The 17,163-nt window shown below is 41.4% G+C and overlaps 1 protein-coding gene across 1 annotated transcript; it reads left to right on the top strand.

Moving 5' to 3' along the window:
• The first annotated feature begins 2,815 nt into the window (after positions 1–2,815).
• Positions 2,816–16,437, top strand: DPPA2 (developmental pluripotency associated 2). Its single transcript, XM_069592282.1, has 7 exons — positions 2,816–2,839; positions 5,951–6,098; positions 7,522–7,682; positions 7,985–8,038; positions 8,443–8,698; positions 12,815–13,010; positions 15,476–16,437. Exons 1-7 carry the CDS (start codon positions 2,816–2,818, stop codon positions 15,582–15,584), a joined length of 948 nt encoding a protein of 315 aa, XP_069448383.1. The 3' UTR covers positions 15,585–16,437.
• Positions 16,438–17,163: the final 726 nt, after the last annotated feature.

The following is a 17,163-nucleotide window of genomic DNA, read 5'->3' as shown; positions in this document are numbered from 1 at the left end:
GGGTTGGGAAAATGCCCTGCAGAAGGGAATGGCAATCTACTCCAGTATTCTTGCCTGGAGAATCCCAAGGACAGAGAAGCCTGGTGGGCTACAGTCTGTGGAGTCGCAGAGTTGGACACAACTGAGCGACTAATACTACTATGGACTGTAGCCCACCAGGCTCCTCTGTCCATGGGATTCCTCCATTAAGAATATTCTACTGGGTTGCCATTTCCTTCTCCAGGGGAATTTTCCTGGGAATCTCAGGGATCTCTGAACTAGGGTCTCTTGCATTGTAGGCAGATTCTCTACCATCTGACCTAATAAGGAAGCCTGAATCAGTTTAGTTAGGGTCAATCATCGTTAAAGCTTGACGACTGATCCATGAGGACTGAAGATATTACTGTCTGTTTTTATATGTTTGAACTTTCCCATAATGTAATGTTTTCAAAAAGCAAGAGAAAAAAAGCCCAAGAAAATAAATAAGATAATTACATTGTAATAAATGCTAAGAAATACAGTAATGAAAAGTCTTTCCACTCAAAGTCCTAACTTAACCTAAGGCACTGGACTCATTCTGTACTGGCTACCAGAACTCTCTTCTAAATCATCCAGAAAAAGCCTGTCAGGTGGGACCACACCCAAGTGGGGAGATGAAGTGTTTTCTTGACTGAATCTCTATGGGCCAATTCAGTTTCCACCCTGAAAGGGAGGAGCTAGGATTCCAAGCATTGTCTGCTTAATCCAAAGCCATTTGGTCACACCCTGATCTAGCCAATGTTTATAGATTTTAGGTGCAGGAAGAACTACCCTGAAGGCTTGTTGAAGCACAGATTTCTGGATCTTGTCTTGTGCTCAAGGATTTGATTTTGAGGGTCTGGCTGGAGTTTCATAGTTTATTTTTCCAACCATGCATTTGTGTGTGCTCAGTCATGTCCGATTCTTTTCAACCTATGGACTGTAGCCTGCCAGGCTCCACTGTCCATGGGATTCTCCAGGCAAGAATAATGGAGTGGGTTGCCATTTCCTCCTCCAGGGGATCTTCCCCACCCACAGACTGAACCCAAATGTCCTGCATTGGCAGGTGGATTCTTTACCTCTGTACCCCCTAGTTCTTAATCAAATTGAGGCAGAATCCTTGTACTTTAAATACTTTATAGTACTAAGTTAAAGTTACCTGTCAGATATGCAGATGACACCTCCCTAATGGCAGGAAGTGAAGAAGAACTAAAGAGCCTCTTGATGAAAGTGAAAGAGGAGAGTGATGAAGTTGGCTTGAAGCTCAACATTCAGAAAACTAAGACCATGGCAACCAGTCCCATCACTTCATGGGAAATAGATGGGGAAACAGTGGAAACACTGGCTGACTTTATTTTGGGGGCTCCAAAATCACTGCAGATGGTGACTGCAGCCATGAAATTAAAAGACGCTTACTCCTTGGAAGGAAAGTTGCGACTAACCTAGACAGCATATTGAAAAGCAGAGACATTACTTTGTCAACAAAGGTCCGCCTAGTCAAGGCTGTGATTTTTCCAGTAGTCATGTATGGATGTGAGAGTTGGACTGTAAAGAGGGCTGAGTGCCGAAGCATTGATGCTTTTGAACTGTGGTGTTGGAGAAGACTCTTGAGAGTCCCTTGGACTGCAAGGAGATCCAACCAGTCCTTTGTAAAGGAGATCGATCCTGGGTGTTTATTGGAAGGACCAATGGTGAAGTTGAAACTCTAGTATTTTGGCCACCTGATGCAAAGAGCTGACTCATTTGAAAAGACCTTGATGTTGGGAAAGATTGAAGGCAAGCGGAGAAGGGGCCGACAGAGGATGAGATGGTTAGATGGCATCACCGACTCAATGGACATGAGTTTGGGAAAACTGTGGGAGTTGGTGATGGACAGGGAGGCCTGGTGTGCTGCGGTTCTTGGGGTCGCATAGAGTCGGACACGACTGAGTGACTGAACCGACTGAAAGTTACCTGGGCTCCCTGGGTCCTGAGACAGATGGCCTCTGGGCAGAGAAAGCCTGTTATGAGACCAGTGGATGCCCGGGCTGCCTTATTGTTTGTGAAGATTTTCCTTTAGAAGCTCTGACTCATTAGAATGGCTATGAAAACGTCTATGACTCCCCCAGCCTCATCTCTTGTCGCCTCCTGCCCCCAACATTATCCTCTAGCGGAAGAACTGCTCTTGTGCAGTTCCTTCTGCATTCGCTAGCAGACCTCTTACCCTGGTGTTCTGTCTCCTGCTGTTCTTATTCTGAATAGCTTAACCTTTCCCTTCTACTCGGCTCACCATTACTGCGGGCTTAAAATCTGTGTTTAGAGCTAGATCTTGGAGTGATCCTGTTATCTAAACACTACAATCTAAATCTAATCTCCCAGCGAGTAACACACCCTCAGCCATAAATCAGTTACAAAATACCTTCGAACTTCTATTCCTTCCACAAAACATCCTTCAATCTATCATCAATATTATTTACAAATATTGTTCATTTGTTTGTAACTTAACAACTGTTTGTCATTTTTTATTTTCTGAGTCTCGTCTTAAAGGAATAAAACTCAAAAATTTTTTAAAAGATCAAGAGTGATTATTAACTACCCAGTAACTTAACTCTCTCCTAATAGACAAGAGTGTGTATAAAGCTGATGAAATTATCATACTGACAGATAACAAGGGAGGGTGGAAAGAGGAGGGAGGAATACAGCTCTTCTGGGAAAGAGGAAGTAGGGGACATTTGCTTACAAAAGGAAAGAGAAACTGGGCTAGAAACCCTCTGGTTCAGAGGATTAAACTGCAGAGATTGAACATTGTGGCTCTGCCTTTCTCTGAGCATTACTTGAAATGGCATACTCAAATTATGAGAAGGTAAGTTTGGTTTTAATTTCACTCATTTTCCCACAGATTCACTTTTTAAAGCTTTTCTAGAGCTCACTTCTATTTCTCTTTTGCCACAAGTCTTAATTTCTGGATGTGAGAAATCTCTGAGAATCTCCTCTTTGCAAGTGAATTATTTTCTTTCATGTGGTTGTGGTATACAGCTTGGGTGAAAGTAAAAGGGAGAAATTAAATATTTCTCTTTCTAGTTCTAAGTAAGATACTTTTTTTCATAGAAAAACATGTTGTAGTTGGGCAAGATAAAATGCTAAAGAAATGACCGGCTGCAGTGAAAAGAGTGAAAAAGGTAATATGCTTCAAGCAGTGAATTGACTAGTGGTTTCTTCCCTTCAGGGATAAGAAGCAATCCATTCCCAATGGCCCTGCTACAAAACAGGTTTTCTGACTTTGCTTGGATAGTCTTTAGCTGCTACTGTTGCTGCTAAGTCACTTCAGTCATGTCCGACTCTGTGTGACCCCATAGGCGGCAGCCCACCAGGCTCCCCCGTCCCTGGGATTTTCCAGGCAAGAACACTGGAGTGGGTTGCCATTTCCTTCTCCAATGCTTGAAACTGAAGTCTTTCAGTCGTGTTCAACTCTTAGCGACCCCATGGACTGTAGCCCACCAGGCTCCTCTGTCCGCAAGATTTTCCAGGCAAGAGTACTGGAGTGGGGTGTCATTGCCTTCTCCGAGTCTTTAACTAGATTAGAATATAAACTGAGCAGGTTTCATTCACAGGAACCACTTGGAGAAGGGAATAGCTACCCACTTCAGTATTTTTGCATGGACAGAAGAGCCTGGTGGGCTACAGTCCACGTGGTCGCATAGAGTCGGACACAACTGGGACACACACACACATACACACACAGGGACCACAATGTGGGTTGAAGGACAGAATTGGCCAATATTAAGTATAGAATTTATGGGCAAGTTATAAAACTGTTTACCTCTTGACTGGAATGATACTTCCCCCAATAATGCCAATTTGTATTTTTAAGCTGACCAGTAAAATATGTCCCAGAGTACTTTGAAAAAGTGGTGTACAGATGCAAAATCCCTAGTTGCAAGCTGAAGTGTGAAAGCAAGGGGAAATTTTTGAAAAGATTTAAATGGGGAGGGAAGCCTGGTGTGTTGCAGTCCATGGGGTCGCAAAGAGTCAGACACAATTGATGACTGAACAAACAGAGGGAAAGGCTGTCAAATGCAGATGCATCTAGCTGTTCAGAAAAGAGTGTATTACAATTGAGCTGGAATGGAGTTTATTTGCCCTTGGATTGAGAGGAAAAGTTAAGAAACTTAAGCATATGTGACTCTACGCCATTTAATTTCTGAGCCTCAGTTACTTCCCTGGTGGCTCAGACAATAAAGAGTGCCTGCAACGCAGGAGGTCCCGGTTCTGGGTGGGGAACATCCCCTGGAGGAAGGCATGGCAACAACCCCCTGCAGTATTCTTGCCTGGAGAATTCCCAATGACAGAGTCTGCTGCTAAGTCGCTTTAGTCGTGTCTGACTCTGTGACCCCGTAGACGGCAGCCCACCAGGCTCCCCCGTCCATGGGATTTTCCAGGCAAGAGTACTGGAGTGGGGTGCCATTGCCTTCTCCGAGTCTATAGAGTCACAAAGAGTAGGATATGACTGAGCAAGTAACACTTTCAGTTGCCTAATTTGTAAAATATGAAAATCAGTAAATTACTATAAGTGTGTTATAGGATTAAGTGAGAACTATAGAAAGCTCCTAGCACAGTGCATGCGTACTGTACAAAACCCATAAATATCAGTTCCTTTCTACCTATCCACTTTATCTTTCATTCATGAAATTGTTAAAAGAACACTGAGTGTCCACTGTGTACCCTGTGTTTGCTGTGGAGAGTAAAACAGATACATTTGCTTCCCTCAGGTCCTGGGGCTTAAACAAGGTTGCTATGGCTGAAGCTCGGAAAGCTCAGGGGTCTTAAACTGGAAAGGAAGGCAGGGGCCCTGCTGTTCAAGAATTTACAGGTTGCATGAGGGAATTTTGTCTTTAACGGAAATATTTTATTTTTTAAAAATTATTTTAATAATTAAATTATTATTTACTTTTAAAAATTGGAGTATAATTGATTTGCAATGTTGTGTTAGATTCTGCTGCTCTACGGTGAATCAGCTATGAAAAGCAAAAGTGTGAAAGTGTTAGTACTCAGTCGTATCCGACTCTGTGACCCCACGGACTGTAGCCCGCTAGGCTACTTTGTTCAGGGATTCTCCAGGCAAGAATATCAGATTAGATGTTTATATATAACCCCTCCATGTTTGAGACTCCCTCCCAACTAAAGTATTTTAAATAAGCAGGAGAGCAGTCTGTAGAAAGGGGCATAGATGGATTTTGGAAAAACAGAAGATAATTTGCTCTTGCCAGTGAGAGTTGATGCTTACTTGAATCACACAATAGAAGATGAGAAGGCAGAAACACCTTTCACGTAGATTTAGGAGATAAAATGAAAATATGCTTTAGCTGATGAAGAGACAGGCTATGAGGGAAATGGTTTCCCCAAACCCAAGATCTATGCTTTAATTTCTTCTTATCGGTCAGTTCAGTTGCTCAGTCATGTCTAACTTTTTGCGACCCCACGGACGGCAGCACGCCAGACTTCCCTGTCCATTACCAACTCCCGGAGCTTACTCAAACTCATGTTATTGAGTTGGTGTAAATCTACTTTTGCTCATTTCCTCATTGTTTTTCTTATCTAATAAAGGGTCTACTAGGGGCTTCTCTGGTGGCTCAGATGGTAAAGAATCCACCTGCAATTCAGGAGACCTGGGTTCAATCCCTGGGTTGGGAAGATCCCCTGGAGAAGGGAATGACAACCCACTCCAGTATTCTGGCCTGGAGATTTCCATGGACTGTATAGTCCATGGGGTCGAAAGGAGTTGGAAATGCCTGAGCAACTTTCACTTTCACACTTCACAATAAAGGATCTACTAATCAATATCAAATTCAGGGAATCTCAGTCTTTCTATCCAACTGCTGGCTTCTCAGTTTCTTATTCATTAGTTGCGCCATGAAGTTAAACATCTTAGTGTACAGCATTAAATGAGAACAGTAATTGACACTTCCTTTTCCAGAATTTCTTTGAAGGGCCATTAGATGAAGAAAATGTGATTCTTACACTGTATCCAGTTAATGAGGAAATTATTGAAGACCATCAAGTGGAACCAGGTGTTTCCTCAACTTCAGAAGGCAAAGAGGAGGCACTGAATACAAATGATCAAGGTATTAAGACCACAGGGTTAGCTCAGTTTGCGGCCCCTCCAACTCTGGGAAGCCCAGGAAAAGTAAGTTCCCCTGACGTTTAGCTATGTGACACCCAGCTTAATTCTCACCTTGATAACCTGTGGTAAGAGATTTCTCAAACTCTCATACTTTTCATTCGCTAAGCACCCTTACCGTCTTACTTTGAAAAAGACAAAAAATAGTCAGTGGAGTGCTTTGAATAGAGCGTGATCTTATGCGATCTAGATGTGAGCTCAAATTCCCAACCCACGAAGCCCAGTCTTCTTTCACTTTGGTGAATACACTTTTTACATACCTCTTACGGAGACCAGATCATTTTTTTCTGAGTTTTTTGTTATATATAATTGACACAGAAAACATTGTGTAATTTTAAGGTATATAATGTGATGATTGATGTATGTGTCTATTCCAAAATGATGACCAAATAAGATTAAGAACAATAATAAGAAATTAAGAAATGATGACAAAATAAGAACACATTCATCATCTCGCAGTTAACTCCCTTCATCATGGTGAGAACATTTTAAGATTCACTCGCTTCATTTTTATGAATACTTTATTGTGTTAACTATAGTTACGTTGATATGCATTAGATCCCTAGAACTTACTCATCTTATAACTGAAAATTTGTACCCTTTGATCCAGGGAAACCCCATTTCCCCTGCCCTCAGTTCCTGGCAACCACCAATATACTCTCTGTGCCTGAATTTAGCTTTTTTAGATTCCACATATAAGATCAGATGGTATTTGGGAGGCTAAATCACTTTGAAAACATCTAATCTTTTGCTTGGTGAGTAATTGCTGATAAAATATCTAGTAGACTCTTCCTATCTGTTCTTGGGACTTCATATAGAGGCATCAAAGAAGTATTTTTAGAGTGATTTTATTTGGCGGGGGCAAATAACAAGGGCTTCAAGATAGAGTAGCTAGTGACAAGTTAAATCTAAGCAAAGTGATGTGAGACAGGGTAACTTTTCTTTGTTGAGGAAAACGAGGCATGTGGACAGAATGGAAGACTGTTGTTGGATGGGGTGGTTTGAATGATTTCTATAAGGACAGATAGTTTGTGGACCAGTTTCTGGACATTTTGGAGAGCAATCCAATGTAATGTTCTATTCAGGAAGTCAGGGATGGCTGTAAAAAAACAGTTTGCTGAATGTAGTATAAAAAAATTTATAATTTCAAAATGTAGATATGAGTCCTAGGTCTGCCATTTTTATGGTGGTGTGATCTTGGGCAAGTACTTGAATTCTGAATCTATTACCTTCTTTGTAAGATGAGGAAAGAATACTGGATATGTATATTTGCAAACTGAGTTGTGGGGAGTGAGAACTTCATAAAATTAAAATCAATTTTACAAATAGATTAATGTACTGCTGTTTTGGTTCCCTTCTTTCCTCAGTTCCTGTTCCTCAAACAAATGAGCCTGAGGAAGATTGTCCAAGCTCTAGCTTTAGAAGATCAGTGTGTCCCTTGCCGGCCACATTGCCTCCGATTAACAATGTGAGTCGAGACACTTTGCGGTACTGGTGCCAACAGCTTAAGCTGAGTACCGACGGCCAGGTGAGTGCACTGGTGGGGATCTCTGGTGCTTGGAACAAGTGTGGGAGCTCTGCCAGCTTGTAATTTTTATGAGAAGTGAAGTTGCTAAGTCGTGTATGACTCTGTGACCCCATGGACTGTAGCCTACCAGGCTCCTCCATCTGTGGAATTTTCCAGGCAAGAGTACTGGAGTTGGTTCCTTCTCCAGGGGATTTTCCTGATCCTGGGATTGAACTCAGGTCTCTTGCATTGCAGGCAGACGCTTTACCCTCTGAGCCACCAGGAAAGCCCTTTAATTTTATTTCCCTTCTTAATTTCCTTAGAAAATAGAAGTTTATCGGCGACTCCAGGAACATGCTTATCCTGAAAAAGATCAGGTGAGTGAGGAATGTGGTGATGTAAGTTCTGTAAATTTTCCCTCTTCTCCACCATCTCTATACCTTGTACCTTGAAGGCAAGGTTTCTCATTCAAGACAATTGACATCTGGGGCCAGTTAGTTTCTTTTTCTCCTACGGGTTGTCCTGTGCATTTTAGGATGTTTAGTAGGCTAAATATCCCTGGATTCTACCCACAATGTGTCAGTAACCTCCCTCCCCCTACACACAGTTTAGCAAACAGAATTTCTCCTAGCTGAGAATCACTGCTTTGAGGGGACTGACATTCTTAAACCATTTCTGCACTGACATACACAGGTCAATGCATGAAGAATGATAAAACCCGCACACATGTGCTTAGGGCAGTGGCACTTCGCTGTATACTCATTGTGAATTTCGTTTGCAGTATATTCCTAAATCATCACGGGAGGCCCGAATGCACTCACGTTCAAGGAAACACAGCATGGTGACCAAGAGGGGAAGTGTCCAGAAAAGGAAGATGAGTGAGAGTGAGGAAAGGACTAAAACGGTTGAGGTGGTAACTTCAGCTCAGGTAGCCATGCTGGCAGCATGGTCAAGAATTGCTGCAAGGGCTGTTCAGCCAAAGGCTGTGAATTCACGTGCCCTTCGTACCTCTGAATCCTTTCTGCCACAAGCCTCAGGTAAGATCAACCTTAAACAGTGGTTACCATTCCAGAGAAAGAAGGCACTCTTTTTTTTAAAAATTGCTTTACTTTTTGGTTTCACTACATGGCATGTGGGATCTTAGATCCCCACCCAGGGATTGAACCTTTGCCCCCTGCATTGAAAGTGTGAAGTCTTAACCACTGGACCTCCAGGGAAGTCCCAGAAGATACTAATGATAGATACAGTGAGGGTTAAACTAGCTGCAGATGCAATGTTAGCTTCACAGAAGGCTTATCTTTTGATTGATAGTCAAGTTTTGCCTGAATGGCTCTGAGTCAGGTGATTGAGTTGGGGACACTTTCTCATCACCAAGCAGAAGGTGGAAAGAAAGCATAATCTGATAATGAGGCCAGCCGCGGCCGGAGATCTTTCCCTTTCTCTTGGAGAAACCCAAGTTTCCCAGTGTAAACCCTAGTATCCTGATTTATAAAATTGACGATTTCAACTCTTCGACTTCATAGAATGACTGTGAGGCTTATGAGATACAACTTGGCATATTAAAAGTAGGCGATAAATAATTGAATTTTTTCTTGAGAAATCTTGAGTGAGCATAACTTAGCTTCATCTTTCTTCAGTTTCTGCTTCTCTATTTGGTATTTCTGTTTTCAGTTCCAGAACAACCTACCTCTGGTCAGTACAAAGTCACTGTCTTCTGTGGCTTGAATTCTTTTCCTCCCTCTACCCCATTTCCAGAGGTGTTCTGAATCCTGTTATTCAGGACTGACTTGTGTGGTGATGCGCATTGTTCACCACACAAAGAACCCAGACAAAAAAAAAGAAAAGACTGGGAGCTAAAATTGGCCTGCTGACTACCCCCAGCGCCCCCCCCCCCCCCCACCCCGGCTGTACTTCCTTCTGTGAGGAGAAATGAGCACCTTTTACTAATTTTCAAAAGCAGTATCCAGCCACAAAACTGTCTCGGACACCTGCTTCCCCAATGATGACACTTCTTTCTAATTTACATTAATGTGCCATATGAGCGAATGGCACCCCAGACTTACTTACCCTTTTAGCTCCTCTTCACCCAGCAGTTATCAAGCACCTACTGGGATAAAGGAGCGTGCCTAGCCACCATGTATATTGTGCCGTAGTATCTTTACTCTTTCTAAATTTATTTCTTTAAAATGTATTATATTGAAGTCACAGTTGATTTACAAAATTGTATTAATTCATATTGTATAGCAAAGTGACTCAGTTATATATACACACACATTCTTTTTCATATTCTTTTCCATTATGACATCACAGGATACTGAATATAGATCCTTGTGTCCATTCTATATATAATAGCTTGCATCTGTTAATCTCAAACTTACTATCCATCCTTCCCACACCCTTCCCTCTTGGCATCCACAAGTCTTCATCCTCTGTGTCTGAATCTGTTTCCACTTTGTAGATAAGTTCATTTGTGTCCATATTTTAGATGCCACATGTACGTGATATCGTATGGTATTAGTCTTTCTCTTTCTGACTTACTTTACTTAGTATGATAATCTCCAGGTCCATCCATGTTGCTGCTGCAAACGACATTCTTTCATTCTTTTTTTATGGCTGAGTAATGGGAATACCAGACCCCCTGACCTGCCTCTTGAGAAACCTGTATGCAGGTCAGGAAGCAACAGTTAGAACTGGACATGGAACAACACACTGGTTCCAGATGGGAAAAGGAGTACGTCAAGGCTGTATATTGTCACCCTGCTTATTTGACTTATATACATCATGAGAAACGCTGAGCTGGAAGAAGCACAAGCTGGAATCAAGATTGCTGGGAGAAATATCAATAACCTCAGATATGCAGATGACACCACCCTTATGGCAGAAAGTGAAGAGGAACTAAAAAGCCTCTGGATGAAAGTGAAAGAGGAGAGTGAAAAAGTTGGCTTAAAGCTCAACATTCAGAAAACGAAGATCATGGCACCTGGTCCCAACACTTCATGGGAAATAGATGGGGAAACAGTGGAAACAGTGTCAGACTTTATTTTGCGGGGCTCTAAAATCACTGCAGATGGTGACTGCGGCCATGAAATTAAAAGACACTTACTCCTTGGAAGAAAAGTTTTGACCAACCTAGATAGCATATTCAAAAGCAGAGACATTACTTTGCCAACAAAGGTCCATCTAGTCAAGGCTATAGTTTTTCCAGTAGTCAGGTATGGATGTGAGAGTTGGACTGTGAAGAAAGCTGAGCACTGAAGAATTGATGCTTTTGAACTATGGTGTTGGAGAAGACTCTTGAGAGTCCCTTGGACTGCAAGGAGATCCAACCAGTCCATCCTAAAGGAGATCAGTCCTGGGTGTTCTTTGGAAGGACTGATGCTAAAGCTGAAACTCCAATACCCTGGCCACCTCATGCAAAGAGTTGACTCACTGGAAAAGACTCTGATGGTGGGAGGGATTGGGGGCAGGAGGAAAAGGGGACGACAGAGGATGAGATGGCTGGACGGCATCACCGACTTGATGGACATGAGTTTGAGTGAACTCCGGGAGTTGGAGTTGGTGATGGACAGGGAGGCCTGGCGGGCTGCAGTTCATGGGGTCGCAAAGAGTTGGACACGACTGAGTGACTGAACTGAACTGAATATTCCACTGAGGCTTCCCAGATGGCGCAGTGGTAAAGAATCCACCTGCCAGTACAGGAGATTTGGGCTTGATCCCTGGGTTGGGAAGATCCCCTGAAGGAAAGGGCAAGCTGTTCCAATATTCTTGCCTGGGAAATTCTTGCCCGGTGGGCTACAGTCCATGGGGTTGCAAAGAGTTGGACATGACTGAGTGAGTGAGCACAATATTCTATTTCATTCCATTGCATCTTCTTTATCCATTTGTTGATGGACATTTAGATTTTTTTCCCATGTTTTGGCTGTTGTAAATAGTGCTGCTATGAACACTGGGGTGCATGTATGTTTTTGAATTATAGTTTTGTCTGAATATATGCCCAGTAGATGGATGGCTGGATTATATGGAAATTTCTACTTTTATGGTGTCATGTCTTATATTTAAATCTTTAAGCCATTTTGAGTTAGTTTTTGTATGCGGCATAAGGATGTATTCTAACTTAATTGATTTACATGCAGTTGTAACTTTCCCAACACCATTTGCTGAAGAGACTGTCTTTTCTCCATTGTACACTCTTGCTTCCTTTGTCAAAGATTAGTTGAGCCAAGTGTGTGGGTTCATTTCTGGGCTCTCTTTTTCGTTCCATTGGCCCAAATGTCTGTTTTACCATGCTGTTTTCATTAATGTATTTTGTAGTATTATCTGAAGTCTGAGAGGGTTATGCTCCTACTTTGCTCTTTTTCCTCAGGGTTGTTTGGTAATTCAGGCTCTTATGGTGCCATATCAATTTTAGGATTACTTATTCTAGTTTTGTGAAAAATCTCATGGTGATTTGATAGGAATCACATTAAGTCTGTAGATTGCTTTGGGTGGTATATCCATTTAAACAATATTAGTTCTACTATCCAGGAGCATGGTAATCTCTACTCTTGTTTTAGACTGTGGGGAGATTTTATAGCTACTTAAGCCTACATTGATTGATCCTTTGTCTAAATTTCAGACACTAGATACCTACTCTCAGTAGATAGGACTTCCTCTGTTGTCTCTCAAATATCCCATCTCCCCAGTTAGATTGTTTCTTAGACTTTTAAACAAAGATCTTTCTGCCTGTTTTCCATGATTGTAGTACAGTGTAGTGGTTAGGCAAATGGACCATGAGTCTAGAATATACATATCCTTGTTTTGGTTCTGGGAAAATTATTTTCTTTTAACACTGTAAACTTGATTTACCTCACCTGTAAATTAAATCAAATACTAATAAAGTTGTTAAGAATAAATATATTAATACATATAAATCACTTAGCAAAATCCTAGACACAAAGCAAGGTTTCCCAAAAGTTGAATGTTAGTGTCCCTTGTGCTATGTAGTTTGTGAATCAGATTATGGTGTCTTTTGGTCTACATTTTTTATGCTTCTTATTCAGTTGATTCATCAACAGAATATAAGAGTGAAATGAAGAGGGACTCACTGAGGGGTTGAATTGGGGCGCTGTTATCTGATCTTAGCAGTTTATATGTGCTTCTTCTTCCCCGTCTAGGTGTCCGGTGGTGTGTGGTCCATGGTAGACCGCTCTTGGCAAACACAGAAGGTTGGGTTCGCCTGCAGTTCCAAGCAGGTCAGACCTGGGTGCCTGACACCCCCAGGAGGATGACCTCCCTCTTCATGTTACCTGCCTGCACTTTTGCACCCCCAGACATGGAAGATAACCTGTTATGCCCTGAATGTGCTAAGAGGTACCCCTTAAGTATATTTTTAAGTACGGCACACAGATGGCTAGATGGGTTTCTGAATAATTTGGTGGGAGAAGGCAGAGGGGAAGTATGCTGTTTCATTAATTTGCCATATAGATAAGAATCTATATGCTGTATATCCAGAAAGCCATATAGAAATCACCTGCAATCCAGGAGACCCTGGTTTGATTCCTGGGTTGGGAAGATCCGCTAGAGGAGGGATAGGCTACCCACTCCAGTATTCTTGGGCTTCCCTTGTGGCTCAGCTGGTAAAGAATCCACCTGCAATATGGGAGACCTGGGTTTGATCCCTGGGTTTAGAAGATCCCCTGGAAAAGGGAAAGGCTACCCACTCCAGTATTCTGGCCTGGAGAATTCCATGGACTGTATAGTCCATGGGGTCACAAAGAGTTGTACATGACTGAGCGCCTTTCACTTTCAGGGAACTAGGAAGCAAACATAATTTAGTGGTAGATTAGAACTCAGATAAATATGGCTTCTTCTTAGCAACCTTAACAAAGTATCTGACAAGTTGGACCTTAACTGTCTCAATTTTAGAGAGATCTCTTCTTTTTGTTGTTGCTTTTTGTTTGTGCTGGATCTTTGCTGCATGTGGGCTTTCTCTAGTTGCATCGAGCAGGGGCTACCCTTTGTTGCAGTGCATGGGCTTCTTGTTGTGGTGGCTTCTCTTGTTGTGGGACATAGGCTGTAGGCACAGGCTTCTGTAGTTGTGGTGCATGGGCTTAGCTGCTTCTCAATATGCGGAATCTTCTCAGACCAGGGATTGAAACCTCGTCCCCTGCATTGGCAGTTGAATTCTTATCCACTCTACCACAAGGGAAGTCCGAGAGATCTATTTTAAGAAAGAAAAAAATCAGAGTTCTTACCATATGTCAGATACTTAGCTGGGGATACAAAAATTAATAAGATAAAACCCATTTAGCATGCCAGGATGAAAATGACTAAGAGATGCTATGAAAATATATGGGTAGTACTTATATTGGAGTGACTTAGGGAAATTTTAGAAGGGATTACATGTACTGAGGAAGAGCTCACCAGTTAGAAATTAACAATTTGGGCATTTTGGTAGTGAAAACAGCCCATATCAATACCTGAAAGTGGAAGAATATGACCTACTTACAGACTGCAAATAAATTGAAAGCCAATAAATTGAAGCTGATTGATGAGTAAGTCTGTAAAGGGGAGGAGCAGACTACTGGTTTCATATCTATATTAAAGGTCTCATATTATCCTGCAGGTCATAGTCTCTCAGTCACTTCTGGGACATAAGACTTCTTTGAGAAAATAATAATAATGACATATCCTCTATCCAAGAAAATACACATTAGGAATACACACAAGCAGTGCTTTAGGTTTTATGTAGACACATAATTCCCAATGGTCATCCATGAATACAAAATCCAGGTTATGGTAATAGAATTGGCTGGAGGTGATGCAAGATTGGTGTGATGGGAAATTATAGTATTTTTTTTTTTTTTGGATGGTAGACTGAAATCTTGCTACAGAGACTAGATTGGAAAGTAAGAGATAATTGTAATTCTGGAAATATGTAATTTATGAACTTTACAAAGAACTTAAAGAGAAATGTAAGAGTTGCAGGAGTGTAGAGAACAGGATGCCATCTTATTAGAGGATAGGTATTAATAGAAATTCAGTTCGATGGCCAAAAATTATATGTGATACATGACTGACATGTGTCCAGTGCTCAGAAAGGATGGGTTAGAGAGAAACATCTTTGGGAATTAGAAAGGACTGCAGAAGAATCTTAAAGAGAATCAGCTTGTTGATGGCAAGTGAGCAATGAAGACTGGAAAAGTGCAGCTAGAGGTTGGGAGAGAAGTGAGAAAGCCAAGGGTAGAGTTTCAGAAGGAAATGGATGGCAGTAAGACAGCCATTTAAGATGATGATTAATGCAGCGCTGTTGCGAATGTCAATTTGGGACACTACTGGTGGTCTTTTTGAGAGTCGGCTGAGAGGGTCAGGTGATAGTTGAAGTAGAGCATGTGAAGAACTGGGAACAGGTCCTATTGATCTCTGCTACTTGAACTGAGCAAGAGGAGATAGCAGCTGAGGCAGTAATATCAAGGGAGCTTGTTTGTGTCTTTCTCTCCTTCTTCCCTTCCTTTTCCTGTTTTGTTTTTACAGGGAATACCAAGAGCTTTGTGAACAGAGAGGGCATTTGGAGAGAAGCTGTGAGGAGGAAAGGGAAGGTATAAAGATAAAGGTGGCTGAACCAATTGTGGTATACAGAATAGGAGCCCTGATATTAAGTGGACAGTCTTTCTTTTGTTTACCACATAAAATCTTTTTAATTTTAAAATCCTTTAGGTGGTACTCAGACTCCAGAAGTATAGTCCTTATTTTATTGATCATTTTCAAGGATTTGGTATGGAATAATCTATCTTATTCTAAACATTTTTCAAAATTCTGTTCTGTTTGCTTTATAGGAATAAGAAGATTATGAAAAGATTAATCACAATGGGGAGGAGGAAGAAACTTGGTTTGGCTACATCAACATCATTGCTTTCAAATGGGCCACGTCTTAAAACAGACTAAGTGATTACCAGAAGGGAAGGAATGGGAGGTCGGGAAATGGGTGAAGGGGGTAATTTTATGGTAATCATGGTAACTAGATTTTTGTAGTATCAAATATTGAATTACTGTGTTGTCTGTCTGTAGAGGATGTGTGCACGTGTCTGCTCAATTGCTCAGTCGTTCAGTTGTGCTCGATTCTTTGGGAACTCATGGACTTCAGTCTGCCAGGCTTTGCTATCCATGGAATTTTCCAGGCAAAAATATTGGTGGAGGACTTGCCATTTCCTTCTCCGGGGGAAACTTCCTGACCCAGGGATCAAACCTGCATCTCCTGCATTGGCAGGAGGATTCTTTACCACTGTGCCATCTGGGAAGCCCTGTACATCTGTAACGTAATGTTTTATATGATTTTACCTCAATTTTTAAAAAGTTAGACTTCACCACTGAAGTCATCTGGTCTTGGACATTTGCTTGATGAGAAGTTTTTGATTACTGATTCAATCTCTTTACTAGTAATCAGGGGAAAAAGGATAAATGGTGGAGAGCCCACAGTTAAAGTGATTCACATCCCAGCGACTGCTATACTCTGTTCTCACCATCCTCAGTGTGGCCTGATGCCTTAAGTACAGATAGGAATGTCTGTATTCTGTACTTAAGGTTTACCTGAAAGTGACTGTTACTAGCTATGCATTGATAGAATGTAATTTGGTTTTGTTTAAGTTAATATGTTTTTGGTTTTTTTTTTTTTAGCAGTTTTTGACTTAATGCTGAATACTCCATTGTCTGGATGTACCATAATATATCCATTCATGTCTTGAAGGCCACCTTGGTTGCTTCCAAGTTTGAGCAATTATGAATAAAGCTGCTATAAACATTTGTGTGCAGGTTTTTGTGTGAACACACAGTTTTCAACTCTTGGGTAAATATCAAGGAGCGTCATTTCTGAATCTTATAAATGTCTGGTTAGTTTTGTAAGAAACTGCCAAACTGTCTTCCGAAGTGGCTCTCCTGTTTTGTATTCCCACCAGCAATGAATGAGACTTCTTTCTGCTCCACATCCTCACTAGCGTTTGGGGTTGTTTGTTAGTGCTTTGGATCTTGGCCATTCTTAAAGGTGTGCAGTAGTACAATTTTAATTTGCAATTCCCTAGTGATATATGATTAGAACATCTTTTCATGTAATTTGTTAGATCAATTAAGAATAAGAAAAAAGATTTTTAGGTTATTTTATTTATTCTCTAGAAATCTTCCTTTCTTTGGAGCTGAGTTTCTGACCTATATTACATTTTTTCTAAAGCTTTTTTTAAAAAAGAACCCAGCTCTATTAAGCCAGACATGAATTTGCAAGAGGTTTGTAAAACAATGTAACACTTCTGTCTAAATTTCTTTTCAGTTCAGTTCAGTTCAGTTCAGTGGCTCAGTTGTGTCCTACTCTTTGAGACCCTATGAATTGCAGCACGCCAGGCCTCCCTGTCCATCACCAACTCCTGGAGTTCACCCAAACTCTTCTCCATCAAGTCGGTGATGCCATCCAGCCATCTCATCCTCTGTTATCCCCTTCTCCTCCTGCCCCCAGTCCTTCCCAGCATCAGAGTCTTTT

The sequence above is a fragment of the Ovis canadensis genome, chromosome 1, assembly GCF_042477335.2.
Source record: "Ovis canadensis isolate MfBH-ARS-UI-01 breed Bighorn chromosome 1, ARS-UI_OviCan_v2, whole genome shotgun sequence".
Lineage (NCBI taxonomy): Eukaryota > Metazoa > Chordata > Mammalia > Artiodactyla > Bovidae > Ovis > Ovis canadensis.
This window is presented reverse-complemented; position numbering and strand designations above follow the sequence as displayed.